Consider the following 27,804-nt stretch of genomic DNA (forward strand, 5'->3'; position numbering starts at 1 on the left):
ACCAAAATATTTATGGTTATTCGACAGTTATCTGCTGAACATTGGTGGATTATTCAGTGGATAACTACCAAATGGAAATGACAAAGGCATTCGACAGTTATCTATCGAAATATTTGTATTTATTCGACACTTATTTGCCGAATATTAGTAGATGTTTCGGTAGATGACCACCGAATAGATCTAAGTAATTTTATCATGTTTTTGCAATAAAGGGTAAAATAGGAAAAAAGTTGGAAAAAATATGTTATGCTGATCAACTCAGCAGCTAAGGTTGGTCTGCATAGCCTCACTCTTTTGCTTTTCTTCCATTCTTCCTTTTGCTGCTGCTGTTGACTGTTGTTGTTAGGATCATCTTCTTCTAAGCCTCACCAACGAACCCCTGGTATTCATTTCTCTTTCTCCCCTGTTCGTTTTTTATTTTTTCTAATTTAGGATTTAATTAGGTTTCAGTTAAGATTTTAATTTAAGCTTTAATTGAAGTTCAAATTTGGGGTTTAATTTAGGTTGTAAATATGATTTCTTCAGCGCCTCAAGTGTTTCGTTTCATTGTGATTTGTTGCTTTTGGCATTGATTAGCTTTGGTTCCTCTAATCTCTCAATTGGGCCCATCTGATTTAGCTGTTTGATTTTGGACGGGTTTTGCTGGTTTTATTTATTATGACCTTCATTCTCATGGAATTGTTAGCTTGTGTGATACAATTACTAGATTACAAGAATTGGTGGTTCTATGACAATTTTACTTGGGCTCGGGTATCATGTACATTTTCATAGTTTTTTTATTGGCTTATTCGCGCCAATACCCCCTGAAAGTAACTTCGATTTTTAATTTGCCCCCTGAAACTTCATTCCTCCCACTTTGCCCCCCGAACTTTACAATTTCAATATTCCGTCAACTCCGTCTATGGGTCTGTCAAAAAACGCTTACGTGGCGCTTACGTGGAAGGGCAATTAGGTCTTTTACATTAAAAATAAATAAATAAATACTTTCTAAAAAAAAGGAAATAAAAAAATAGAAAAACCCCACCCCACCCACTCAGCCGCCGATGGTGGCCCGACGACTCCTTTTTCTTGTGCAGCACCCCACCCCACATCACCCAGCCACCAACCAACCTCCCCTCCCTCTATCTGTCTCTCTTTCCCTCTTATTTCCCTCTCCTTCCCGCTCTCTCTCTCTCTCTCTCTCTCGCTCTATTCCCCTCTCTCTTTCTCTAGCTTTCTCTATCTTCCCCTCTCTCCCTCTCTTTCTCTGTCATCTCTGCCCAGATCCAGACCACATCAAAACCCAAAGTTGTTGACCTTCGGGTAAGTTGCCAATTACGAAAGTCGTTGGTGGGTGGCCGGCGGCTCGGTTTGCCTCAAAACCCAGATCTGAGAGAAAGAGGGAAAAGGGAGAGGGAGAGAGAATGAGAGGAAGATAGAGAGAAGGAAAGGTGAGGAAGGTGGGGAGGAGCTGCCGACAGTGAGGAAAGATGGGGAGGGTGGTGGGGTGGGTTGTAGGGGTGGGCATCAGTCGAGGTAGGTCGGTTTGGGACCCAAACCACCAGCCGGCTGAGAGGCTCGGTTTGCGGTGGTGCTGGCCTGCCACCGACCCATTTCTTTTCAGTCTGGTCAGTTGGGGGTGTAGTCGGATTGCAGGTTATGTGGGTCGGTGGTGGTTTGGGCTAAGAGAGGATGCAGTTGGGCTGAAGAGTGGAGAAGATGGTGGTTGTGAGGGTGACTGTGAAGGTTGCTGTGATTTGCAGAGAAGAGAATAAGAAGTTGGAAAAGAGGAGAGAAGAAAATATAAGGGGTGGTTAGCTGGGCTGAGGAAGATGATGACTGGTTGGGTGGCGGGCAGGTTAGTTGCCGATGGTCGGTGGAAGCTCTGGACCAAAACTGACCCGTTATTGATCAGGTTAGGCGGGTAAAACGTCGTGGCGACAGGCGGTGGTTTGTTCAGGTTTTCGGTGGTTGGTGGAGGCAGTTTCGTCAACTCAGACGGTTTGATGCCCACCTCTAGTGGGTTGGGTCGGGTTGGGGTTTAGATGAGGGAGTGAATGGTGGGGTGGGTTGGGTCGAGGTTAAGGTAGGAGAGGGAATGCTGGGGTTTTTTTTTTTTTAATTGTTTTCTTTACTTAATTCAAATTTTAATTTTTTAATTTTTTTTTATATATTATAGTTTTATAATAATTTTTTGTCCACATGGCGGGTTGTCAGTTCCGAATATGGGACACGTAAGCGTTTTTTGACAGACCCATAGACGGAGTTGACGGAATATTGAAATTGTAAAGTTCGGGGGGCAAAGTGGGAGAAATGAAGTTTCAGGGGGCAAATTAAAAATCGAAGTTACTTTCAGGGGCATTGGCGCAAATAAGCCTTTTTTATTTTTGGCCAGGGAATGTAATACTTTCATTGCAAAAGGCAAAGCCCAGACAGTACAACCAGAAACAAACTAAATTGCTAAACAAAGAAACAAAACTGCCAGACAACAACAGAGGACAAAGTCCAACATACAGCAGAAACCAAAACCCAGCAGAAACCAAAACCAAACAGAAACAAGTACGTTTTCATAGTTAATAACATGAAAAAACTTGTATGAATCTATAAGATCTTTAGCAGAACAGCATCCTGACAGTTTCCTTAAGTCTCAACTTTATTTCTTAAATCTTTTTATTTTTCCTTTGTGCAGGGTGCAGGGTATGTCAGTCTTGAAGCATATTTGGGGTGGCGTTGAGAGACAATTTGATGAAGCTGATGAAGCTGGGGCAATTTTGCAAGCTAAATTGAAGCAGTTGGCTCCAACGCCATAGGACTAGATGACTTAGGTTGTGTTTTTATGATATTCAATTTGGAAATCATGTTCAAGTACTGGTTTTTGAGCGAGAACAAGTGCTGTTTTGTTGCCTTATATTTTTGGGATTGATTTTCCATCTGATGTTGCATCAAGTCATCCTTCTGAATCTAGAAACACTAATGCTGTGGTGTAGTAGGGCAGAGCTACTTATACTAACTATTTGCTTGTTTCAAATTTCATCTTTTTTGAGAGGAAAAAGGTTCAATTTGCAAAAATGTTTGGTTGAGATAAGGGTTTTCTTAAAAGTTGGTCTGGTAAAATGCAACGGATGCTAATGGCACCTTTTCCTTGTTTCGGATTCTGGCTAGTTGTGGGAATGATACGAATTTTGTGAATGGCAATTTGAAGCTTCATAGGTCATTAATTCGTTGTGCCACCCACAAAGTCAAAAGTAAAATTTTGTAAGTTGTTAACGGGAAGGACATCACTTCCTCTAGGCTACACATTCATCAATAATCTATGAGAGTGAGAAACTTCATACAAATAGATCCAGAAATCATATATAGGAGATGAATACGCAGGTAAGTATGATAATACATACACACACAGTGAGTGACCAACTCACCTTCAAAAGCAGCTGAAAAACAAACTCAAAAAGTTTTGTTGTTGTTGTAGGTGTACTAGGTCTGGTCTGAATCTAATTGTGTGATGAACAATGGATTGAGCCTTCTATATGGCCTGCGCTCACAAAGTCTTTCAAAGTATGAAATCTTGAGTCCATTTTGCCTTGCAATGTCAGCACGAACCCAACGTGGACTATTTCCAGGTTTACCAGTAACTATCACACTGGTATTATTTTCAGCAAAATGAGTCAGGGGGATCACTGTTTCCGGCTCAATAGCAGATGAAGCATCCACCAGAAAAATATGACTAAAATGTCCAGCAGATATGCCTTTATCATGTAGCCGAAAGCTACTCATGAAAGTCGAGAAAATCACCCTGAATTTCCGGAGTTGCTGGATTGGAGGACAAGAAAATAAAGATTCCTTGTAAAGACATGAGGGGAGGATGTCAACAGGTACCTCATCTTTCTCACGGAATGCAGCATTGGCTCGAAACATATCTGACTCTGGAATCTTCTTCACCAAGCTTCTCATAAGCACATCACAACAGCTGTTATTAGGCGCACATATAAGAATCCGGTTTTCCAGCGATGTTTGACATAAATGGTTTACTGCTTCACTAACAACCACTCCAGTTCTCGATGGTTTTTTCAAATATGCAGATTCTTTCCCTTCAGGTACGCAGAGTGGGCCTGCTACTACATAAGGTGTTGACCCCTGAATGCTTAAAATATGACTAACGGCAGAAAATTGATCAGGATCAAGCTTATGACAGGTAGAATGCAGTGCTGGTGCATTGAGAATGCTCGTACGGGAGACACAATCAGGAAAGAGGAAGTTCTGAAACAAAGCGTCTGATGCAGCTTTAACTGCTTGGTGAGCTCTCTTTAAACAAACTCTATTGAATGAGAAGCTGACATCATATTTTTGGGACGAATGATGATGAGTATAAAAGCCATCTTCAAATTCAACTAAAACACGAGTGCTCTTAACAATGCGATAAATAATGCCCTGTATAACATGTAATGTGAGATCATTATAATGTGGAAAATTCAATAATGCAGATACTGTCAATAACTATATGTCCTAGCCATTCTCATTCCAAGTGAATCAAATTGCCAATACCACTCAGGCAGCAGCCTCTCAAAGTTGCTCAATGGGCACATATGACAAAGTTACCCATGTATATGTCTTCACAATGAAGCAAAACTTAATGATAGAATCCAGCATATGCTAATGGATGTTTGGAGTTTACCTGAAAGTGCTTATCATTCGTACCCCCCGATGGTCGTGCATGAACTAAGTCCCTTGACAAGAGGAATGGCCGCTTCTCACGAACAGAATCAATCTCAAATGCTATAAAGGTTTTTACTTCCTGCTTTCGATTTTTATAAATTGTAGCTTTATGCAACTCCAATGTCACAGCCTCCAAAAGGAAATCACTCCATTTCTGATTCAAATAACAGCATAGGTTTTTTTAAAGCCAGCATGCAAAAGCATACAAGATTGAGAAAATAACAATATTCTATCACTCACAACATTCTACAATCCATTATCCATTCCACCACCCACAAGGTTAAAAGCACTTAAGATACTGAAAATCACAATGCTATATACAATTAAAACTATGCTATTTGGTTTAAATAGGATTCTAAAATACTTCCTAATATATTTTATTTAAGTTTTCAATTTTGATTTTGCATGACTATCAGAACTATCCAAAATTTAAATCCTGAAAGCAGAGGCTACAATAGGATGTCCAAAAAGGTGCAAGATAATCATTCTGATAAAACAGGTTGGAGAGCCAAACTTTAAATGTTTGTGAACCATCTTAGCTAAAGCTAACCAGCCAGAGAACTGGATCCAACCTCTGGTCATTGGTGCAATGCAATAGGACAACTACCAAATGAGTGCATATAATGTTTCAAAGAAAGCAATCGAGTCCAAATCTTTTCCAAGTTCCAGGTTGCAGATTAAATTTATTTAGATATACAAGTTAAAGGAAAAGGCATTACAAAAGGGCAATATTCATGCATACCTCCGAGTAAAAATCTTCAGAATATAACAGAGCAGCAAAGTAATCCTTATATGTCGTGGGAGACAAAGGCCGGTTTAGAACTTTGGGCACAATGTCGTTCTTGATCAAGGCTTTGATATCCTCAGGAATTGTGAATATGGGTAATGAATCCTTTTCAACCCATACATAATTTTCCTTCCCCTCTTGGTTTCTTAGATTTGAGGAGGCTGGGGATAGAAGTGGCTTAAAGACTGGAGGGGGCTTTGGCGAAGATGGAGATGGTTTAGAAGATGAAGCCTGAGGTGGCTTAGAGGAAGATGAAGCCTGAGGAGGCTTAGAGGAAGATGAAGCCTGAGGTGGCTTAGAGGAAGATGAAGCCTGAGGAGGCTTAGAGGAAGATGAAGCCTGAGGTGGCTTAGAGGAAGATGAAGCCTGAGGAGGCTTAGAGGAAGATGAAGCCTGAGGTGGCTTAGAGGAAGATGAAGCCTGAGGAGGCTTAGAGGAAGATGAAGCCTGAGGTGGCTTAGAGGAAGATGAAGCCTGAGGTGGCTTAGAGGAAGATGAAGATGGACTAAAAGGGGATAGAATTGGTTTCGATGAAGAAGTTGATTGGGGTTTAAAGATGATTGGAAATGGAGCAATAGAAGTAGAAGTTGGGGGTGGTGGTTTAACTTTAGATAAAGATGTTGGAGGTTGGGGGGGTGTGTATTGAGGTGGTTTATAAGACCAGCGGGGTGAATCACAATAACGATGAGGCAGCAATGACGAAGTTTCCAAATCCTGAGTCACTTCAAATACTGGACACTGAGCAGCGGCGTTTCTATTTCTTTGACTGGAAGTTTGATTATCATAATCATCCTCATCGAAACAACAAACAAGGCATCTTAAGAAATCAAAACAATTTGTCATGCTGTCCTTCCGTGATCAAATTAAACACAAAGACTAATAATTGATCATTTATAAGAAGTTAAGAACCGAACCGTTCTAGTGTCTAAACTCTAAAGTATGGAGTATGGACTCATTCAAATCTACCAAAACAAGTATTACGAATCAAGATGTAGACTGATTACTTAAAATGTGCAAATTTAAGCAGAGGATTAGACGTATTACAGTATTCACGATACAAAAATAAAATTAAGATCATTTACTAGTTTAATCTACAAATGAATCCAAGAAAAGAAGTTTACCAGGGACCTATAGTGAGTAACTGAGTATGACTACAAAGATGATCCAAGAATCTAAGGAGTGAGTCACCTGGCTTGTTGCGTTACTTTGCAGCTGACCACTGATTACTGGGTACAACTGTACAAGTAAACGAAGGCAGCTACTTATTAATTAACAAACAAAAACAAAAGAAAAGGAAGCCACTCGCCACCAGCAACACTATGAATTTATTAGCTTTACATGTATATAGTACTATAATAGAAATAGTAGATACTTCATACTAGATACTACTTGCACAGTAAGTCTAAAAGGTTGAAGACTTGAAGCTCCTCCTTTTCCTTCCTTCTGCTTTGGCATAGGCAAAGCTTACTGTCTGTTTGGTATTCTATTTAAAAATTAAAAAATAAATTTTATTCTACAAAACGTATTTTGGTAGGCTATTTTTAAAAATAATTTAAAAAAATAAGCTTTTTTTAAAAAATGATAAAATATTTTTTTTTTTTATACTTTCTTCTTTCTTAGCTGTTATCATATTTTAAATTTAAAAATTAATTTTGAAAACTCACGTTTAAAAAAAATCTTAATTTTTCAAAAACAAATTGTAAGATACCAAACGGCTCCTTAAGTTTCCATACCCTTGTGCCACCCACCCAGTTTTGCCACATCAGCAAGAGGACCCACCCCCACAGCCCATCCTTTCCCACCTTGAAAGCCCATCAGTCCAAACCCCAAGTCCAGAACGTAACCCCCTCTCACTCACTTCTCTTCTCTTTTCTCGTTTTGCTTTTCTTCCGTTCTTCCTTTTGCTGCTGCTGTTGACTGTTGTTGTTGGGATCTTCTTCTTCTAAGCCTCACCAACGAACCCCTGGTATTCATTTCACTTTCTCTCCTGTTCGTTTTTTATTTTTTCTAATTTAGGATTTAATTAGGTTTCAGTTAAGATTTTAATTTAAGCTTTAATTGAAGTTCAAGTTTGGGGTTTAATTTAGGTTGTAAATTTGATTTCTTCAGCACCTCAAGTTTTTCGTTGCTTTTGGCATTGATTAGCTTTGGTTCCTCTAATCTCTCAATTGGGACCCATCTGATTTAGCTCTTTGATTTTGGACGGGTTTTATTTATTATGACCTTCATTCTCATGGCATTGTTAGCTTGTGTGATACAATTACAAGATTACAAGAGTTGGTAGTTCTATGACAATTTTACTTGGGCTCGGGTATCATGTACATTTTCATAGTTTTTTTTTTTTTTTTGGCCAGGGAATGTAATACTTTCATTGCAAAAGGCAAAGCCCAGACAGTACAACCAGAAGACAAACTAAATTGCTAAACAAAGAAACAAAACTACCAGACAACAACAGAGGACAAAGTCCAGCATACAGCAGAAACCAAAACCAAACAGAAACAAGTACGTTTTCATAGTTAATAACATGAAAAAACTTGTATGAATCTATAAGATCTTTAGCAGAACAGCATCCTGACAGTTTCCTTAAGTCTCAACTTTATTTCATAATCTTTTTATTTTTCTTTTGTGCAGGGTGCAGGGTATGTCATTCTTGAAGCATATTTGGGGTGGCGTTGAGAGACAATTTTTGGTTTTAATGCCATATAGCGGTTCATCGTTGTCAGGTCTGAAGTAAACCCCCAGATACTTTCTTTATTACTTCATTGCAGCTTGCAGACAAAGATTCATAACCTTGATTGAGGCAGTTATTTATCTTAGGTCTCATTACAGTACACCAGAGCCAAAATTTGATTCACTCTATTGTAACAAACATGGAACAAGTCTTCAGTTACACAGCCTGCAGACACTTGTCCCAGATGTTCCTGGCAATATTCTTTTTTCACTGTTCTGAATACATTTTAGCAATTGGTATTCATGGGAAAGCAAATGTTACTCTTAAATCTCTTCTGATCAGCAAAAGCTATCTTTTTGCAATGATCTTTTCCCTGCTGGAGTACTGCATTGAAATTATTTTGTTTCCTGGCCTCAAGGAATACTGGTGGGTCAGTAACTCGGGCCTTGCAATGGTTATAATAGGGGAAATCATTCGGAAGATGGCAATAATTACAGCTGGTCAGGCCTTCACACATCTCATCAGGATTTATCCCTCAGAGCATCACAAATTGATTACAAGTGGAATTTATAGAGTTGTTCGACATCCTGGTTACTGTGGTTTCTTCATATGGTCAGTGGGCACTCAGGTAATGCTTTGTAATCCCATATCAACAATTGCATTTGCACTTATAGTTTGGCGCTTCTTTGCACAAAGAATTCCGTATGAAGAGTTTTTCTTGAGGCAGTTTTTCGGGTCACAGTATGACGAATATGCCAGACGGGTGCCTTCTGGGGTGCCTTTTATTAAGTGAAGATAGGGATTCTGTGGGCAGGGTTGAATTTCCCTGCCACACTCATCTTGCTTCATCAAGAACTGAGAATTATTCATCTCCTACTGCAGCTTAGTCGTTGCTTGGAGCAGTGTACCACTACTGACTTGATAGATTACAAGTGTTAATGTTAAGGCTGGTTTCTTGCTATGGCTCATTTTCTTTTCACCAGACATGTGTCCAGCCATAACAGGATTTGTTCACAGAATGTACAATATATCAACCTAAATTCAGATGAACGAGGCATTCCTATTCTTTATTTTTACACACGCACACATGCACATATGTTGTTGGTGTTAATTGTTTGCTTTGCGCCACATAAGATTGATGTTTAAAGCGCCAGTATTTAGTAGGTGGATGATCTTCGAACTAAATGAAGCAAGATTGATGAAGCCTTATTATGCTGTGAGGCTCAATATAAGGTTGCCTAAGGGATATGTTAATTTCACGCATGATATCTTGAATTGAAGTTTATGTATTAATGAATAATGAATATAGATTTGTCAACAGGCCTTTTGTTGGCCAAAATCGTCAAACATAAAACATAATTAATCAAGCAACTCGGTTTATTGCTAGCATTAATGTTAATGACCATCTTAATACAATTTTGGGTCTCATATCAGTTGGGTGCATGTAGGGCTGTAAATCGGCTCGATACAGCTCGAGTTCGTATCGAGTTCGGCTCGAGCTTGGTTCGTTTAAGCTCGGCTCGAAAACAAACAAGCCAAGCCGAAGCTCGCTCGTTTAAGAAACAAGCCAAGCTTGAGCTTTAGTATGTTTGGCTCGAAAAGCTCGTGAGCCGCTCGTATTTTCTAGTTTATATGTTTGATATCTCATTTTTCATAGCTTATATGAGGACTTGGTATTTTTATTTCCTACTTTATTTTTGTAATGTTTGGTTATAAGACTTCTACTATCTTACGTCTCTTTTTTAATGAGAATTTTTGCAAAAGTTATAAGTTATCAATGTTTAGATGGAATTATTTGGTACAGTTGTATTTCATGGAAACCAGATTCATCTATATAGTGTTTTAAAGAAGTCTTTGGTGCCTAATTTAATTTAATTAACAATATATATTAACTTTAAGTTTAAAATTAACATATTATAATACTTTCAAGAAGAAAATGTTCAATAGAAATTAATATTTTTTTAAAATAGTAGTTAATAAAATATTTTCGATAAAATTATGTTAAAAAGCTCGATACAGCTCGAGTTCGTATCGGGTTCGATTTTTTTTTAGCTCGTTCGAGCTCGGCTCGTATAAGAAACAAGCCAAGCCAAGCTCAAGCTCGAAAAATTTAAAACAAGCCAAGCCTGAGCACGGTGGTATTCGGCTTGGCTCGGCTCGTTTACACCCCTAGGTGCATGTGTTGGAGATTATTATGCCCCTCATAGTTGAGGTATTTCTAGAGTCAGATAATGAATTAAGTCTCTGATTTAAAAAAGTATGTATTCTACAAATTATATCTCATCATTGCTCGTTAATCAATCTCACTAAAACATAACTGATAATTGATAACTGCTATAAGATAATGCGAGTAAATTAGTCTCACATTATGCACCTCAATGCACCACGTTTTATTCGTAGCAAAACAATGAAAGCAAAGAAGTAAGATTATTTATTGAATTGCATTTTTTCTTGGTTAGGTTTTTCGTTGCGTGTTGGACTGATGGTCATATAGAACTTGTCCCTCCTCTTGCACACCTAACACCTAGGTAACTAAAGAGTGAGGCTATGCAGACCACTCTTAACTGCTGAGTTGACCACCCTAACATATTTTTTTTAAATTTTTTTTCTATTTTACCCTTTATTGCAAAAATATGATAAAATCACCCAAATCCATTCGGTGGTCATCTACCGAAACATCCATCAACGTTTGGCAGATAAGTGTCGAATAAATACAAATATTTCGACAGATAACTGTCGAATGCCTTTTTCATTTTCATTCGGTAGTTATCCACCGAATAATCCACCAATGTTCAGCAGATAACTGTCAAATAATCATAAATATTTCAGTAGATAACTGTCGAATGACCCGACGAACAAAATTAAAATTTTTTGTTTTAAGGGTAAAGTTGGAATTTTGAAATAGGGTGGTCAACTCAGCAATTTAGAGTGGTCGGAATAGCACTGACCGTACCTAAAACGTGCCGGTCGGGTTGGTCAAAGCCCAAAGTTTGGCTTAGACCGGGCCAAGTTCATTGGGCTTTTTCAAATATTTAGGGCCGAGCCTGTGCTATTGGAGCAAAAGAGCCGTTGGTACCCACCTAAGCCACAATGAACAAGCGTAGGCCAACACGTTGAAGCTACAGCCCTCTCACGTAACCAAACCCAAGCCCACAAAGAGAAACAAAAAGCCAGAGAGAGAGAGAGAGAGATCGGCAACGTCTGTATTGTCCGCCAAACGCTCTTCAGGTGAGGAACCGGCAACCAAATCATCTGCTCTATTCAAGTTTCAATTTTATGTATTGTTTCAATCTTAACAACAAATTATATATATTTAATTGTTTGGAAAGGTTGATGGATTTTCTCTATTTTGAAATTTCAGTGCATTATTCTGATGAATTTGCCCATGTACAAGCTAGTGATGCTTAATTGCTTATACTTGTTGGTTCTGTTGTGCCCTGAATGTTGATTGGGTGACTTATAATTATCTCTTTGTTTAATACAACAGAGCTGCAATCAAGTATTCCTGATGGTTTTTCAAATGCTGGCACTTTTTTCTTCTCCTTTCAAATGTATAATCACTATTGTTAAAAGGAAAATCCCTTTGTGGTATTGAGCTATTATGGTGTGACTGAAAAACCCAGGTTGTGAACCAATTCTGGGATCAACTGAAACTTGAATTGGTTTGGGTTGATATTCAATTGGCTGAACTTCCACTGGGAAAAAAAAAAAACATGAAACATTTGTGTGTTTGTACTGAGAGAGAGAGAGAGAGAGAGAGAGAGGGTTCATAATTTTTATTGGAATATTGTGTGTGTGTGTAATAGTTTTTCAGGAGTATTCATATTTTTAGCTAAGAAATTGTTTATTGTTTTTAAAAGTTTACCAAAAGAGAAAAGATTGCACGAGTTACTCAATTCACAGCAGGTTTAGTTTTGTGGATTGTCAAACATCCCTATATTTTTCTACCGTTGTTTCTTAATAGCTCATATACTTATAGTAGCAAACTAGCAATTCATACACAGTGGTTATTTTGGTAATAAGTACTTTTAATGATGTTAATTTAAATATTTGGTAACCATATAAATTTCTCGTGCTTTTGCTCTTGCTAAATGGTTTCCGTTTCGACCTATTACTTCCATACTTAATCTCTCATTTAAATTAATCAGTTGAATTAAGTACTTGCAGGTGCAGTCTGTCTAATCCACTTGACAATAATATCTGTAACTTGATACCTAAGTAGTAAAGTGAGAAAGTGAATCGAGGGTCTTTGCAATTAATGGCAAATCGGCCCCAGTCGCTTTCGATAAATGTACCTTTCGGAGGTCCAAGCGTTTCAGCACCAAGCATCGCTGGAGCGCAAGCAAACAAGGATCGTAAAATGGCATCAGCAGAGCACTTGGTGCTTGACCTCAGTAATCCTGATCTTCGAGAAAACGCGCTTCTTGAACTTTCAAAGGTATCTATTGCAAGCTTTGATTCTGTTACTTATATAGCTCCAAGTCCGGGGCTTGGTACTTTAGGAAATTACTGACCCTTATTGATGTCATTGCTTTATCTGATTGCCCCATGTTTGGTTGTAGAGATAATTAATAAAAGGAAAGAAAGTGCCTTTGTTTCCCATAGCGAAAAACTGGATCCAGGAGCTCAGTAGTTGCATTAGAATGAGTTTGGATTCCAAACTTTAACCTTTTCTTTATTACATACGATCTCATAAACTACTTGCAGCATCTTGATACATATGTTATATAGTACTTAGGACCTGCATTGCTTTCAACAGATTAAATGCTATATGCTTATGATCCGTGGGAAGTTTGCGTAATTTTTTATTTCAACATATATTAAAGTTAATTATTCTACATGGGTTGATTGTCTTTGTCGATAACCCTGTATTATTTATGTCCATGCTTTCCTTTAGGTGGTTGTGCAATTTGTATTTACAACATTGGTATGCTGTGGTATAAACTCTGTGTGCCTTTGGTTTCATTTTTTAGAACAAGGAATTATTTCAAGATTTGGCTCCTTTCGTGTGGAGTTCTTTTGGTACTATTGCTGCACTCATACAGGTAACTTGTGCTTCTTTCTGTTTTTATTTTTAGAAGAGAGAATTATTTCAAGATTTGGCTCCTTTGTTGTGGAATTCTTTTGGTACTATTGCTGCACTGTTACAGGTATGTTATTTAAGTTGGTATCTTAGTATAGTCCCATCATCTTTTTCCTCTCATATATGTTTGTCACGAGTTTGTCTATCTCAACTCTTTAACTAAGTTTGGTTTGTAAAGGAAGTTCCTTTAATAATGTTTCTGTCATTGCTACTTGTCTTCTTTTTTTGTTTTCCTCCCGTCTCTTGTTGAATTTTCACATGGTTTCAATATCATTATATTATTATCTGACAAAAATACGGGTGAGCATAGATCAACCAGAGGCATATTTTTCTAAAGGTTATTAATGCTAGTAATACAACTGCTTATTTTGGGAACTGGAAATAGCTTAGGGAATCAATCTGTGCTGCCACTTGGGTAGCTTTTTATAGTTTTAGTTTGTTTAAGATGGGTTTATGATGTATTTTAATTGCTTGTCTAGGTGGATTGTTTGTCTTCTTCTTCTTTTTTTCTTTTTTTTAACAGTTGTTCTGAGAAAATGAATTTTGTCAGTTTTTTCTCTGTGCACATATTTTTTTATATTTTTCTGCCTATATTACATTATTACCACATGCAAGATTCTTTGGTAGCTTTTGTGCTTTGTATGTACAGCTTATTTTTAGTAGTTCAATTTTCACATTTGAAGGCATTTTGACATTTTATTCTTTGAAGGATGCTTATTGAGGATATTCCTAATGTTGATTGCATTTCTACTTGCAGGAGATAGTTTCAATATACCCTGTCCTATCACCACCAAATCTGACTCCTGCTCAATCTAATCGAGTTTGCAATGCTCTTGCTCTTCTTCAGGTCACATGCTTTCCTTTTTCAAGTTTCAATTTTACATCATATTTTTATCATTTTATTAGCTTTACACTTGTGTTCTTCATTGTTATAAACTTAGAATTCTGTAATTCATTCAAATGAGAAGGACATTCTGACTCATGGTGATAACCACAGGGATTAGCTTCTTTTTTATTTTTTTATTTTTTAACTTAATTAAGTGATTGAGTTAGGAAGTCCATTTTTAAATAAACTGAAATCAGACAATAGTGATTCTGATCTTTTGAAATTTAGATATGATGATTATGCTCGTAGTTTTATTTTCCTCACCATGGGCATTGCTTAGACTTAAAAAATCAATTTTATTTTTGTTTTGTTTCTGGTCATGAATTCTTCTCACTTTAATGCTAACAATTCTCTGTGTTATTTTTTTTTTTTTTTCTAGCAGTGTGTAGCTTCCCACCCAGATACAAGGATGTTATTCCTCAATGGTAAGTTGGTCTTTGATCTTTTGTAGTATGTAAAGTTATTTTTCCTATTACAGTGTGTGCTATATTGCTTCATGGGAGAGAACCATATGTGCTCTTTTGTTTTGTTTATTTGAAAGTCTATATTTCCTTTTATCTTCTTTAATTTTGTAGGTTTTTACTCATCCCATTGTTTCTTTGAATGTTATGTGAGGTCAAGTGTCTACAACTCCCATAATCAACCCTTTTGAGACAGGCAATACTGCAGTGTTCAATAATTTGGTCAGTGGTAGTGGTGGAATGTGCAAAACAAGGGCTGTTATTTTCTCCATGACACCTTTATTTTAATATCTTTTTCAAATTAAACATAGTGGCTCCTAGGTCTTACCTTCTTGAAGTTTCTGTTTCAAGAAATTTCTATCCACTTAAAAAAGCATCAGCATATGTAAAAGTTTGAGTTATTACTTTGTGAAGCATGGATATGGATATGGATATGCAATACAAGACAGTATTACACATATTAGGAAAATTCTAACTAAGATACATATAGTACATATATCATTGTTTGTAAGTTGAAGTTTTGGTGGCGAAAAGCTTGATGCCTTGATTTCATGTTTGAACATCAATGCTCTTGTTTTGTTTGATAGCCTTGTTATAAATGTTCCTACCCTCTGAGCATCTTATGTTCAGTACGCATAGCTTACAAACAAAGGATATGATTGCCTGGATTGGCTTAGGATCTAGGTACTTAATCACTGACTGAACCCCAGGATGTTTAGGTAGGTGTCAAGTCCATCCACTGGCATTTCTTTGTCTTTGTTTCCCATTTCTGCTATGAAATAATGTCTTCCTTTTTTCTTGGGTGCTTTTTTTTTTTTGGCCACGCCTTTTCTTGGGTGCTTAAATATGCATTTTCATGACAAGTTGTTACATTTTGTTATTCTTTTTCAGTGAAATTTTTTTTCTCCATGTGCTTCTTGTTTATTGAAAGGAAAATATGTAGCTGGCAGTTTAATGTAGATGCTTACACTTGCATTAATTTATTCAAATCGAATTCTTCTTATTGAACTTCTCTTCGTTGCAGCTCATATACCCTTGTATCTGTATCCTTTCCTCAATACAACTAGCAAGTCAAGACCATTTGAGTACTTAAGGCTTACTAGTTTGGGTGTCATTGGTGCCCTGGTGAAGGTACTATTTCGTAGATAACTTTTCTTGATCATTATCTTTGTTGGGTGACACTTCACTCTGTTTTGGGAAATGATTTTGCATGCAGGATACTTTAGTCTTTTGAATTAAATATAACTACTACTTCTATAACCTTGAGTTCTCTGGTGAATGTTCAATTAAGACTAGGAGATATTGAATCCCTGTCATATTCTTCTTATACCCTTCTCTGTCCCTCCCGTTTGCACACAGGCATGCACAGACACAAGAAATGGATATTGATAATTCTGTTTCTGCACTTGTTAGCTTTACTTTTTAATCACAAATCTCTTATGACTCCATAATATTTTTACATTGATTCTCTGTTTTCTTCTTTTTTTGTCAGGTTGATGATACAGAAGTTATTAGTTTCCTTCTGTCAACAGAAATAATTCCACTATGCCTTCGCACTATGGAAATGGGCAGTGAACTGTCAAAAACAGTTGAGTTTCGTGATTATTTCATGTAAAGTTTACAATGCTTTCCATCTGAATCCGACTGGAAATGTAGTATGCTGTAATAGCATATGTACCATTACCACATGACCAATATTCTATCATCTGAAGCATGCTTCTCAAGATTGGTGGAAGTATTATTAGTTCCAAGAAAATGACAAACTAGATAACTTGACTTTATACTCCATTAGCAATTGTCTGCTACCTGTCCTTTTAGAGTAAAATTATATGCTGCCTCATTTGCTTCTCCTAACAGGCTCTGCCTAGCAGTGGCCATAGACAATCCTGAGGCTGCCTTTACTATGCTTTACTGTTCCGCTGCATAGTAGGCAGCAGATTTTATAATAGATTATACATATATGTCATGGAATAACACAAAAAAGTACAATTGGACACAATCCTTGCTCATTTAAATTGGTTGACTGCTGAAGTTACTTTATTCTCAAAATATCACTTTATACTTTATCTAGCCACTTTCCCTGTTACATGGGACTGGTTTAAAAGTTCTTAGTTGTTTGACAAATGGTCTTATGGCAGGTTGCCACATTTATTGTTCAAAAGATATTGTTGGATGATATGGGCTTGGATTATATATGTACTACAGCAGAGCGGTTTTTTGCAGTAGGTCGGGTTTTAGGGAACATGGTTGGAGTACTTGCTGAACAACCCTCATCACGCCTTTTGAAACATATCATTCGATGTTATCTTCGATTGTCAGATAATCCAAGGTTAGCTTCCATTTCTCAAAACCAACTCTTCCATGTATTCTTTTCTTTTTCCCTTCCATTGGATTTCTTTTTTATTATTGCTCTAATAAAGTTGTTCTTTATTCTTTTATTGTGCAGGGCTTGTGATGCTTTAAGAAGTTGCCTTCCAGATATGTTAAGAGATGCTACCTTCAGTAATTTCCTTTGTGTAAGTATCTCTGTTATCATTCTTCTTTTTCCCTTTCAAAATAGTCTTCTGGATAATAATAATCCTGAGACTCATAACCTTTGGCATCAGCTTTGTTGGTAATGGTATGCTGTTTGAGGGGTTTAGTGTCTTTAATTTTGCCTTGCAAGCCCATTATTATGGTATGCTGTTTGAGGGGTGTAGCATCTTTGTACTATAAACATGTCAAAAGTTGTGATTTTCCAACTGCTTAAGCTGTAAGGCTAAATGATTGTTTTGAAAGTAGTATTAGAGCAAGAGATGGTGTTGAGTGACAAATAGCCGCTTCATTGCACTCCTATGATCAAATTTTCCTTTAAGACATGCTGCATGTGAGGCCCCAGGCCCCCATGGAAAGGCAAATGTTGCACCAGCATCAACGCTTAATCTCATAAAATTTGGAATTTTACTTGTGAGATTAAGAATTAAATGCTGCATTTATAGTGTTATTTTCTGATGAATTGGAGTTTCATCCTACTTGAACTTTAATTTGGATTTGCGTGGGTCATATGTTGCATAAAAAGGCCTTATAGTTTCTGCAGTATATCGAATGACCTTGTTTAATGGATTTTATTTTCCTTTGCATGAGAATAAGCTGATGCTGCATGATCTAGTCATTTGCTGAATTTCACTGAAGTTTTTTATTTCATTATCTTTTTTGTGTATATCCAGGAAGATCCAACTACTAGGAGGTGGCTGCAACAGTTGCTGCAAAACGTCGGTGTGAGCCGGATTCCTGCACTACAGTCCGGGGGAGGATTTGATCACATGATGTAAACTAAATTATCTGCACTGTTCTTTAAAGACTGTCACCTATTGTCTTGCTCGAGATGTGACAGCATAGACAATGTCTTATTTATTTCATTATATGTGCCACCAAATTTTAATTGATAATTAACAAAAATCAGTGTGCATATCTCCGACCCTTGGTGACACTACAATTGGGCTCCTTACAGTGCGATTTCCTTTTTCTTCAATCCATACAAGTGAACCAAATGAAACTCTACCTTCGTGGTTTCCTCTGTATTTCACAGTAAGAGTGTATGAGTTAATCTCGTGCATCTTTTCAAATATCAATGTTTGTGGTATGACTGTAATCGTAGAACCTGCTGGTGCTGTCACATTTGCCCTGTAAGTTGAAACACCTTTTCCGACATTAGTTACCGTCCTTTGAAATTTTTTTACCCTTGTCGTTGTAACGTCACAATAAAAAACAACAAAAGATGGATAATTGAGATCAGAAGATTTGGTTGAGCAATCAATGTTGTCTATTTTAGTGATGATGGAAATTTCAGGCATTGTAAGGTTTAGAGAGCATAAAAGATTGACATAGTCTCGTGGGCTTGCATCATAAATAAAACCAGGATCAAGTGCTCGATTTGGATTAATGTGACCTGCACCCATGGACCAAGGGGAAGCAATTTGAAGATGATACCCAGTGTCACGAATTGGATCCATTTTATTATCCAACACAATAGCAGTGGTCATAATAGCAGACTTAATAGCCGCAGGACTCCATTCTGGGTGTGCAGCTTTTAGAAGCGCAGCCACGCCAGCAGCATGTGGACAAGCTACAGATGTACCAGACATGACATTGAAATCACTGTGCAGAATATCATGTCGCACTATTCCTGCTTCTCGAACCCAAGCACCTAAAATTAGAGTCCCAGGTGCCATGATATCTGGCTTCAAGATTGTGGGAGTTGTGAGTGAAGGACCTCGTGAAGAGAAACTAGCCACAGTTGGTGCTGGCTTTGTTCCTACAATGGTCTGTTTGAATGTGATTGCGGCTTCGGGCTTGTCACTAGATGCTACATATGCCATCAATACTTGTTCATCTTTTTGGCTAATGGCAACGCAAGGACAAGGACTATCTGTCAACTCATAGAAGTCGGGACTATCAGCAACAAATATAGCTCCCTTGACATTGGTTGACAAGGCAATGTAGGATAATTGCAAGGAAGCTGATTTTGGTCCAGGCTTGCATATAATAATGCCTCGAGGGACTTGATCAAACACCTTGTCACATTGCGATAGTGCCTTGTCGTCATACAAGAGTGGCATATTTGGGACAGAGGCTGCACCTGGAAACAAGGTAAATCCAACAATGGATTCTCCGTTTCCTAGAGAAATGGTTCCAGCAAACCAACGGTCGATCGTACTCGCGGCAACGGTCAAGGCCCATGGGATTCCATTGTTTACAGTCCCTAAGGAAGGACCCTTGTTTCCTGCAGAAAAACAAACCAAGACACCCTTCACCATCGCAGCAAATGAAGCCTTGGCCATAGCATCATCTTGTAATGCTACTTGGTTATTTCCTAAAGACACCGAAAGCACATCAACACCGTCAGCAAGGGCTTTGCTCATACCTGCAAAAGCATCTGAGGGGTAACTTATTCCCATCCAAGAAACCTTGTAGCTGGCTAGTCTAGCACGCGGTGCAACACCTTTTGCTGTTCCCGTGGCGTACCCAAAATAAGATGCACCATTCACATAATTCCCAGCGGCTACAGAGGCAGTAAAGGTGCCATGCCCCGTAAGTTCTCTAGGAGACCTGGCTCTATCTTTAACTTGCGGAATTTCTCGTACCAGACCATCGCTGAAGTAAGTGGCACCAATGAGCTTCTTGTTACACATGGAGGAATTAAAATCCTCTGCAACTTGGCACTCCCCCTTCCATCTTTTTTGTGGATTCATTTCTGCACTCATACCTTCGTCCCTGAAGCTTTCGCATTCTGGCCTTATTCCAGAGTCAACTACGCCAATAATGACATGTTGATCTTGGTCATCATGTTGTGAACAAGCCCATAAGCCATAAGCATGGTTGAGGTGGAGGAATTCTAGAGAGTGAGTTGTTTGTTCAAGCAGTAAAGGCTTGTCAGCATATGCTGATAGAAAACCTTTGCTCTTCTTTAAAGCCTCTACTTCTTGTGAAGAGAGGTGAGCACTGAAACCATGAAGAGCTTCATCGTAAGTGTATATGAGGGATGATGAGGAGGAGGAGGTTTCATTTGGAGGTTTGAGGGACTCAACTATAGAAAGTAATGTGGAGCAATGTCCCACATCGGAAAACTAAGGCTTAACATATGTGCTTATAAGTCTTGGGCCTCTCCACCCATTGCCAATTGATTTTGGGTTGGATGCTCTAATTCTATCATAGAAGAGTACCATGTGTAGGGATTGCTGAAACTCCTGGGCATGGCTGATACGTTCATATGAACAATGTAATTGCCCCTCTTAATTCCTGAAGTTGGTTTAGCTTCTACATGATCATGATCATCACTTACCAAAACCATTAGTGTCGCGATAAGGAATAGCAACCACATAAGATCAGCGAACCCCCGATTTAGAGACCCCATTTTAACTTCTTTATCAATCAATTTAAGCTTAATTAATTTGCACTACTTGAATAATTAGGGCCAGTTTGGTATCCTACTCAAATTTTTTTTTCAAAAATTAAGATTTTTTTTTTAAATGTGAGTTTTCAAAATCAATTTTTAAAATTTGAAAACGTGTTTGGTATGAAATTTGAAAACAATTTTTAAATTTAAAAAATGATGACATCTAAGAAAAAAGGAAGTGTAAAAAAAAAAATGAGAAAAACGATGTTTTATCATTTTTAAAAAGAGGCATGTTTTTGAATTTTTTTTCTAAAAATTGTTTTTAAAAATGGTCTACCAAACACGTTTTCTTGACTAAAACTTATTTTTTTGTTTTTAAAAACAAAAAATAGTTTTTGAATAGAATACCAAACAGGCCCTTAGTTTCCCATGATCGCGTCTTCTTTATCATATATAAAGGGTACAATCAAATTAAAGGGACGTAGACAAATTTTTTTTTTTTTTTTGCCCCTGATCATATATATAAATAAAAGGGTAATTGTGGGTACATATATCATAGGCTCATAGCTAGCACCAAAGAGATATATTAGGTTATTTTTAACTCATAAGCTTGGTATTGGGTACTTGGGTACTTGGGTACTTGGGTACTTGGTAGCTCATATATAAGACTCTACAAAGTGTTAAAGGAACATGCATTCAACATGTTTTATTAAGAGAATATATATTCAATTAAGTAGGTAAATTAGCAGGGTTATCTGTTTAAAAGACAACCAATAGCAAAATGTAACATAAATGATAAATGCATGCATGGCACATATAATGTGGGATTGATTCTTTTGTAAACACTAATTGCTATATAACCCTTTGAGGTTCCCATGTATTGTTCTAGCTTAAATGCTTCATTTGTTGCAGTGAAAGAAGCTGTGCTTGTGGTATGAGTTGTTTGACCTCCTGTACAAGTGATAAGGCCACTATATCTAAGAGACTGGGACAGTAACGTTCATCGAGTGGAGACTAGAGACAGACAAACTGTTCCCTTTGGAATTTGGATCGAGCCCATCTCTTCTCTCTAATTGATTTGGCATTTCCCATGTATCTATGTTGGGCCTCCTCCTCCTATACCATACCCATGATCAGGAATCAAATTTAATTCAATCAGAAATTATATAAATAGCTATATATCAATCTTTGGCCCTTGAAAGTTGAAACCATCCTTCAATTCATTGTATTATTCATTAATTAAAAATACATAAAGAAAAAGAAATTAGGGGCAATTAGATCGAATTTGGTCCTGTTAGGCTGCCGCTGCATTTTGTGGAATTAATATTCTTCGGTTCCCATTGGCCCTTGGCTCCCTTGTGGTTTGTGGTGGTTATAAAAGAGTGATTGTGATTATTAATGTCACAATTCACAACTCACAAGATGCCCCAATAATCTGATAAGTGATAATTGATTGGGGTCACATTCACAATTAGCCAATTCTTATTCTGTACGGTGTTACAAAAATCTATATATAATATTATAAAGGCAAATGAGGTCGATCTAACTCTAAAACCTTTAGCAAATGAGCAACTTTTATGGATGGATCTAAAGCCGGATATATATGAAGTAGCTAGTGACTAGCTTCCTATATGCCATGTCTAAATATATATAACTTGCGTGGTTAGGTGCTTTGTTCCTAGCTAACTAGCTGAAGATCGAATTGTGAAGGTACCTGAAAGAAGGATTAATAATGCATACTCAAGATATATTGGAATTGAAGGTGGAAAAGTTACTTTTAAAGGAAAGTCTCTTTTCTTAATTTTCAACATGGAAAAAGGCTTAATAATTGAAGGGGCCGGCCTGGTTTGGTCTCATCCATCACTCATGGATGCTGGTCTGCCACAGTGCCACGCTACCCCATGCCATCAATTCTCTCTTTTTTTCTGATGTAGCAGCTACCTCTTCTTCCTAGCTTCCTTGAGATGATGAAGTCACTTTTTTTTCTATGGCCTATAGGTAATTACCCTATTTATAGGTATCTATCTATTCCTACAAAGTAGGGACACATGGGTTTGAACTTTGAAGATCGATCGATGTACCTGTCCATTGTGACATTGTCATTGCAATCAATCTTCTCTTCATGTATATTCAACCTACACACTTTAATCATAGGTGTCTGAATTACCATGTTAATTAAAATACATGACACATCACATATTGTATAACCTATTTTACGCTTCTCTCTCTATCACTTCCCACTGCCCTAGTGGGCTCATCGGATTGAATTCTTTTCATTATTGTTTATTTTTTATGATTGGATTGATGTATGAAATAATAACACACTAAAAAGTAAACAAAAAAATAACTAAAGTCTCATCTAAAATCACAAACTCAAAAATTACAGCAATCACATCTAGGTTTGACTAGGGTTCGTGCCCGCGCGATGCTGCGGGTCTGAAAAAGTTTTAAAATGTGTTTGAACGTTATAATATTTAAGTTTAAAATTTTGGAAATGTTGTTAAGGTTTGTTAAATTCATATTTAATGTAATTAAGTTATAGTCATGCGTGTGCAATATAAATACAGCAATAAACATAAATTAATTATTTGAAGCAATAAATAAACAAAGTATTTGTAATTAGAAAATGTGTAAAGACTCTATCACGTGAATTTTTTTAGAAGTGCATGGAAGTATGAAACTGTGAAGATATGATAAATGTGCAGAACTGGAATAGTAGCATCAATGTTGCTGATGCATTTAAAGTTACAAAATGATGGTTGACAGTATGTTTTTTATGCTGGTTGCGAGATTAAGATATTGCTGATATCTTAATAAAGCAAACAGCATGCGCAAAATATTACAACACTTGATTATAGAATTGTATGTGATACATAACAAAAAGAGCAAGATGCACTGTTGAAGAGTTGTTTTATGGATCTGGAGAGGTTGATGTATGAGTTTGAGGAGATTTTTGTTCAACATTGGGTGGTTGCTCATCCTCTTTGTTGTCTCCTGCAAGTGGATGCTCCTCTGTTCTGCTGAAAAATTAGAATATGTTATTTCTTAGGTGTACATGAATAGTGAAACTGTGACTGTGTGGAGTTAAGAACAGTTGGTAGTTGAAAGTAATGTGAATTCAATTTTTCAGTAACATTATGATATTTTTGAATAGGAATTGAATGGTTTGAATGAATTGTGGATGTGAAAATAATGTGGAGTATATGCTTTTTTCTGAAAACAATGTTGGCCTAAAAATAATTTGTCCAGCAGAGTATATAGTTTGTTTTCGCATAATAGATTAAGAATTGATCTTTGGAAACTAATGATAAAGTAAATAAGCGTCAAAGATAAATGAATGATTGTAAGCAGTATTATTAAAGCAGTTAGTTAACAAAAGAAATTGTGCAATGTTTCATCTAAAGTAGATAGTTGGGAGAAGGTATGTTGTGTGTTTGATGTTATCCAATATATTTTGGCATAGATTTAGTTATTTGATAATTACATTATTTTATATAGCAGCTAAACTATTTTAAAGAAACATGGAAAAGAGATGGTTTAAAGGGAAAAAATTTTAGAATTGTTTCCTATATTGGTATATTACTTGTAAGCTGATTTGAACAATTTCTTTGTTATATATATTGAGGAGATTATAAATGTTTGGAATTGTGAAATCAGCGAAAATGGTTTACAAAACATAGATACACATACACAGTGTTAAAACTTGTAGTTTCTTTTATTTCTAATATTTTTTCTATGTTTGTTTAAGATGGTTGAGTTGAAGAATACTGTGAATGAAGCAAAATTTATGTTGGTTTTGAATTAGGTTGGTTCTAATGTAATGAATAAAAATTAGAAATGAGATAATTTAATTGGAGTTGAATAAATTATGAATTATAAATAGGAGGGGGATATATTCAAGAGTGTGTAGCATTGTGTAGGGAAAAACAAACCTGATTTTAGCTTTCTTTGCTGCTGGTTTAGTCTTCAATTGCTTGAGTGGAATATCGTCGAAAGTTGAATCAGATTGTTCTGGAGGATTTGGAGCATCACTTTCTTCAGCTTTTTCTTCAGTTTCACTAACACTTAATGAGATGCAAAGCAAAACAAAAATGAAAAGCTGTTAATAAGTATTAGAGCTTGTGTGTAAGTTATAGGTAAAGAGTAAGAATACAAAAAAATGTAAATTATTGGAAGAGGAATTACCTTTGGTATTTTTTCCTTTGTTTTTTGATAGCGCTGAAAAGAGCTCTTCTCACTGTGAGGTTGGCTTTTGATATGGTTTTTTTCCTCAAATTGGTGGATGAGCTGGGAGTGGGTGTAACTGGAGCTATTTTAGCAGAAGGTGATGGGCTATGGAGAAGCAATTTTTCAGGTAATGGATTTTCTTTTGGAATGGGTACTTGCTCAGCAGGTGGAGTTGATGATGATTCAATCAGAAGGGGTTCTTTATCAAACACAGCATGTATAAGGAGATCATTCCTATTCAAATCACTTTTCAGGGTTCCAAATCGAAGCTGAAAATTTTTTGCCTTTCCTCTCACGCGAAGCAGCGCCTCTGGAAATTGGTTTTGATCAATGAAACCACTTTCAACAACCAGATTGTAGCATGAAACCCGGAATAATTGTTCTGCTTGTTTTCCAATCACAATCACATTGGCCACATCAGTTTGGTCTGCAATTACAAAGCTTACTTTGAACCTGTAATTTGAATTTGTTAGATGTTGCATCAATCAAGTATAATTGTTGAAATTAGCATAAATCATGTAAAGAAATTTCCACGTTAATAGCTGTTAATTATACCAAGGGATTGGATTGATTGCACTGTGCTTCGGGCAGATGAGTTTGTCATTTTGGGCAGTGATTCTTAGTTGTTTGAAGCAACTTGGGCAAGCTTTATACCACCATCCAGCATGCGTGTCAAAACGCGTGATTGTAGCTCTACAGGTAAGAATCTTATCCTGCATTAGATTTAGAGATAAAGAATAAGAGTTAAAGATAATTTAGATCAGAAAGGAAAATAAAGTTCATGAAAATTGTTAAATGTATTTTGTAAATAAGTGTTTACCTTGCAAAGTTGTGGATCAAGACGATTCAAAGCCTTGACAGTTAATCTGTCAGTAGTTTCTAGCTGCTGAGGAGGTAGTCGTGGGGCTGTGGAAGGTGGTAAGATGTTGATAGGCATTGCAAAACCACGAAAACTGCAAGTTTCATATTTAAAAAGGAATGAAAATTGTTAATTAAAAGGAAAAAAAAGTAACATTTGTATAGTGAAAAAGTGTGAGAATCATACGCTAATTTATATGAATCAATTTCTGGTATCTCTGGATTGAGGAAGATTGCAGTGGCATTGGTGCTGCTCAGGACTGGTTTTTCTACATGTTTATAAGAGGGTGAACTTATCATATTTACTATAAGATTATAAATAAATTGAATAGGAAAAAGGATAAAACAATTGCTTATTTACTCTGGTATTCCTTGACTTTTAAACTGGTGAAAACAACGAACACTGGCGGTGGTAATTGTTGTACAGCTTCATGATCAAAGTCTTTGGCAGCATCACTCCATAGTGTAACTCTGATCTCATTTCTTCTACAGTAATAGAGATAAAACAGCATGTGTAAGCATTAATATGAAAAATTTGAAAGTTGATAGACAGTTTTTAAGAATTTACCTCATATTCTCTATGTGAATTTCACACTTGTTCTCAATCCTTGCGTTGTCAACCATCATGTGTTCCAAAGGTTGGATAGCAATTATCCGTCCCATTAAATCTGGTAATCATTGGCATGAGATGTTCAACAGTTTGAATGATTTGAAATTGGATAAATGATATTTGAAAGATCTTTAAATTCAAATGATTTTTCATTAGTGTGAAAATTTAAACCTAGGAGAACTGATTTGACAGTTTGCCATGCATTTATTATGTTACTATTAGGAAGAATTCATAATTAAATGATAATTTGCATTTTGATAGTTGGAAAAAAACATAAAAGCAAATAATTAATTGATATGTTTGTAAAATAGGTAGCAGAATCAAATGACAGCACATAATTTTGTATTTGATGGCATTACAAAGTGAGCAAAGTTAAATAATTTATTGTATCTTGAAGCAAATAATGCAACTGAGAATTAGCAAATTCAACTTAAGTAAATTTGTAACCAAAACTATGACATTAAGTGTCATGATTACCTGTAAGAAGTGTATGGACATTGATCCGTGATGGAAGTTGACTGTAGTCAAGGAGGTGGAAACGATGGATTGGGATGGCTGGGTGAATGGCTGTTAATTTTTTGAAATTTGTTCTCTCATTGAAGATGAGCATTGCAACGTGAGGTACAATCTTGTAAGATGATCGATTGTTGACAGTATGGAAATGAGAAATCTCATAAACACACCCAGCCTCAATTTTTGGACCAACAATATCATAATCTATCTCTTTAATTGTTGCTTGGATTGCATCTCCCTTGATGGTGAGAGACAAAAATGGTTGGGAAAAAAATAATTGAATAATGAATACAGGGAAAGAAAAGTTAAAATATTAATAATAATGAATGAACAAAAGTAAGCTTGGTCTGGAAAATTGTTGAGAATAGATACATAGTTAAATTATAAGGTATATAAGAAGGCAAAAAGTGGAATGACTTTTGTAGAGTAGGATTGAGCATAAAAAAAAAAGAAAAGCAGAAAGTGCAGTCTGTATTTTAAGAGACTTAAAGTCATGCTTGAGATGATTGTAGGTCCATTTTACGTTTGAGAATTCAGTTAAGGATACCTAATCAACAACAATACCTGAGGATATAACACATATATATCCTAAACAACAAAGTTGATAAACACATAGCATATTATGTTTCTTAAATACCTAATCACATAACCATATAAGACATATAACTCATAATATGTAATGGATATATAACTTATAATATGTAATGGATATATAACTCATAATATGTAATATCCTTAACTCATAATACCTAGAATGTTTGTTAACTGCCACATAATCATATAACATATATAACTCATAATATGTAATGGATATATAAAATTTTGGGTTCTTAAATATCTGAGGGCCTGAGATATATGGTTATTTGATTGGTTTGGCTATTTTTAAGAGCAGTGTTAGATATAACCAAGTTTTGAAGGGATTGAACTAATTGAAATTTGTAGTGTGAAATTAAATATTTTGTTGTGCACATGAGTATATTGGATTAGAGAGTATGTTAAGTATAGAGTTGAGAAGATATTAGGATAGATGTTGGAATTTAAAATGGGAGTTACGGATTAAGAGTACTATGTTTTAATCAAAAAAGATAGGGTTGGTGAGCAAATAAAGTAAATCACATAAGCATCAGAGTTAAAATGATCA

At 36.4% G+C, this 27,804-nt stretch overlaps 4 protein-coding genes, 1 long non-coding RNA gene and 1 pseudogene across 12 annotated transcripts; 3 read left to right on the forward strand and 3 right to left on the reverse strand.

The window, feature by feature from the left end:
- The first annotated feature begins 284 nt into the window (after positions 1-284).
- Positions 285-3,010, forward strand: LOC147295870 (uncharacterized). The gene is made up of 3 exons (XR_015120669.1): positions 285-382; positions 2,375-2,538; positions 2,669-3,010. It is a non-coding gene; the product is annotated as an uncharacterized LOC147295870 (long non-coding RNA).
- A 26-nt stretch (positions 3,011-3,036) lies between these two features.
- LOC147295871 (putative RNA helicase SDE3) lies at positions 3,037-6,678 on the reverse strand. The gene is made up of 4 exons (XM_086233964.1): positions 6,601-6,678; positions 5,435-6,441; positions 4,652-4,846; positions 3,037-4,407 (listed from the first exon to the last, which is right to left on the reverse strand). The coding sequence occupies exons 2-4, from the start codon at positions 6,320-6,322 to the stop codon at positions 3,454-3,456; spliced, it is 2,037 nt and encodes a 678-aa protein (XP_086090090.1). The 5' UTR covers positions 6,323-6,441; positions 6,601-6,678; the 3' UTR covers positions 3,037-3,453.
- Positions 6,679-7,297: 619 nt separating this feature from the next.
- LOC147295872 (protein-S-isoprenylcysteine O-methyltransferase B-like) lies at positions 7,298-9,200 on the forward strand. 3 transcript variants are annotated; one of them, XM_086232781.1, is made up of 4 exons: positions 7,298-7,445; positions 7,834-7,981; positions 8,111-8,202; positions 8,297-9,200. In XM_086232781.1, the coding sequence occupies exons 3-4, from the start codon at positions 8,121-8,123 to the stop codon at positions 8,941-8,943; spliced, it is 729 nt and encodes a 242-aa protein (XP_086088907.1). In that variant the 5' UTR covers positions 7,298-7,445; positions 7,834-7,981; positions 8,111-8,120; the 3' UTR covers positions 8,944-9,200. The 3 variants fall into 3 exon arrangements, with proteins under 3 accessions (XP_086088907.1, XP_086088908.1, XP_086088909.1); XM_086232782.1 differs by lacking the exon at positions 7,834-7,981 and having other exon boundaries at positions 7,313-7,445; XM_086232783.1 differs by lacking the exons at positions 7,298-7,445; positions 7,834-7,981 and having other exon boundaries at positions 8,108-8,202; positions 8,284-9,200.
- A 2,070-nt stretch (positions 9,201-11,270) lies between these two features.
- Positions 11,271-18,091, forward strand: LOC147295873 (uncharacterized). 6 transcript variants are annotated; one of them, XM_086231544.1, is made up of 10 exons: positions 11,271-11,378; positions 12,318-12,588; positions 13,124-13,195; positions 13,991-14,080; positions 14,499-14,544; positions 15,605-15,711; positions 16,073-16,168; positions 16,719-16,909; positions 17,027-17,096; positions 17,787-18,091. In XM_086231544.1, exons 2-10 carry the CDS (start codon positions 12,409-12,411, stop codon positions 17,889-17,891), a joined length of 957 nt encoding a protein of 318 aa, XP_086087670.1. In that variant the 5' UTR covers positions 11,271-11,378; positions 12,318-12,408; the 3' UTR covers positions 17,892-18,091. The 6 variants fall into 6 exon arrangements, with proteins under 6 accessions (XP_086087670.1, XP_086087671.1, XP_086087672.1 ...); XM_086231545.1 differs by having other exon boundaries at positions 11,327-11,378; positions 11,512-12,588; XM_086231546.1 differs by lacking the exons at positions 11,271-11,378; positions 13,124-13,195 and adding an exon at positions 13,229-13,300 and having other exon boundaries at positions 11,390-12,588.
- LOC147295874 (subtilisin-like protease SBT3 pseudogene) lies at positions 18,009-20,473 on the reverse strand (annotated as a pseudogene).
- A 2,893-nt stretch (positions 20,474-23,366) lies between these two features.
- Positions 23,367-26,687, reverse strand: LOC147295875 (uncharacterized). The gene is made up of 9 exons (XM_086231286.1): positions 26,628-26,687; positions 26,109-26,208; positions 25,902-26,026; positions 25,728-25,809; positions 25,503-25,635; positions 25,238-25,395; positions 24,641-25,135; positions 24,388-24,519; positions 23,367-23,475 (listed from the first exon to the last, which is right to left on the reverse strand). The coding sequence occupies exons 2-9, from the start codon at positions 26,201-26,203 to the stop codon at positions 23,367-23,369; spliced, it is 1,329 nt and encodes a 442-aa protein (XP_086087412.1). The 5' UTR covers positions 26,204-26,208; positions 26,628-26,687.
- Positions 26,688-27,804: the final 1,117 nt, after the last annotated feature.

This window comes from Dryas octopetala, chromosome 2 (assembly GCF_963921425.1).
Source record: "Dryas octopetala chromosome 2, drDryOcto1.1, whole genome shotgun sequence".
NCBI classification, from domain to species: Eukaryota; Viridiplantae; Streptophyta; class Magnoliopsida; order Rosales; family Rosaceae; genus Dryas; species Dryas octopetala.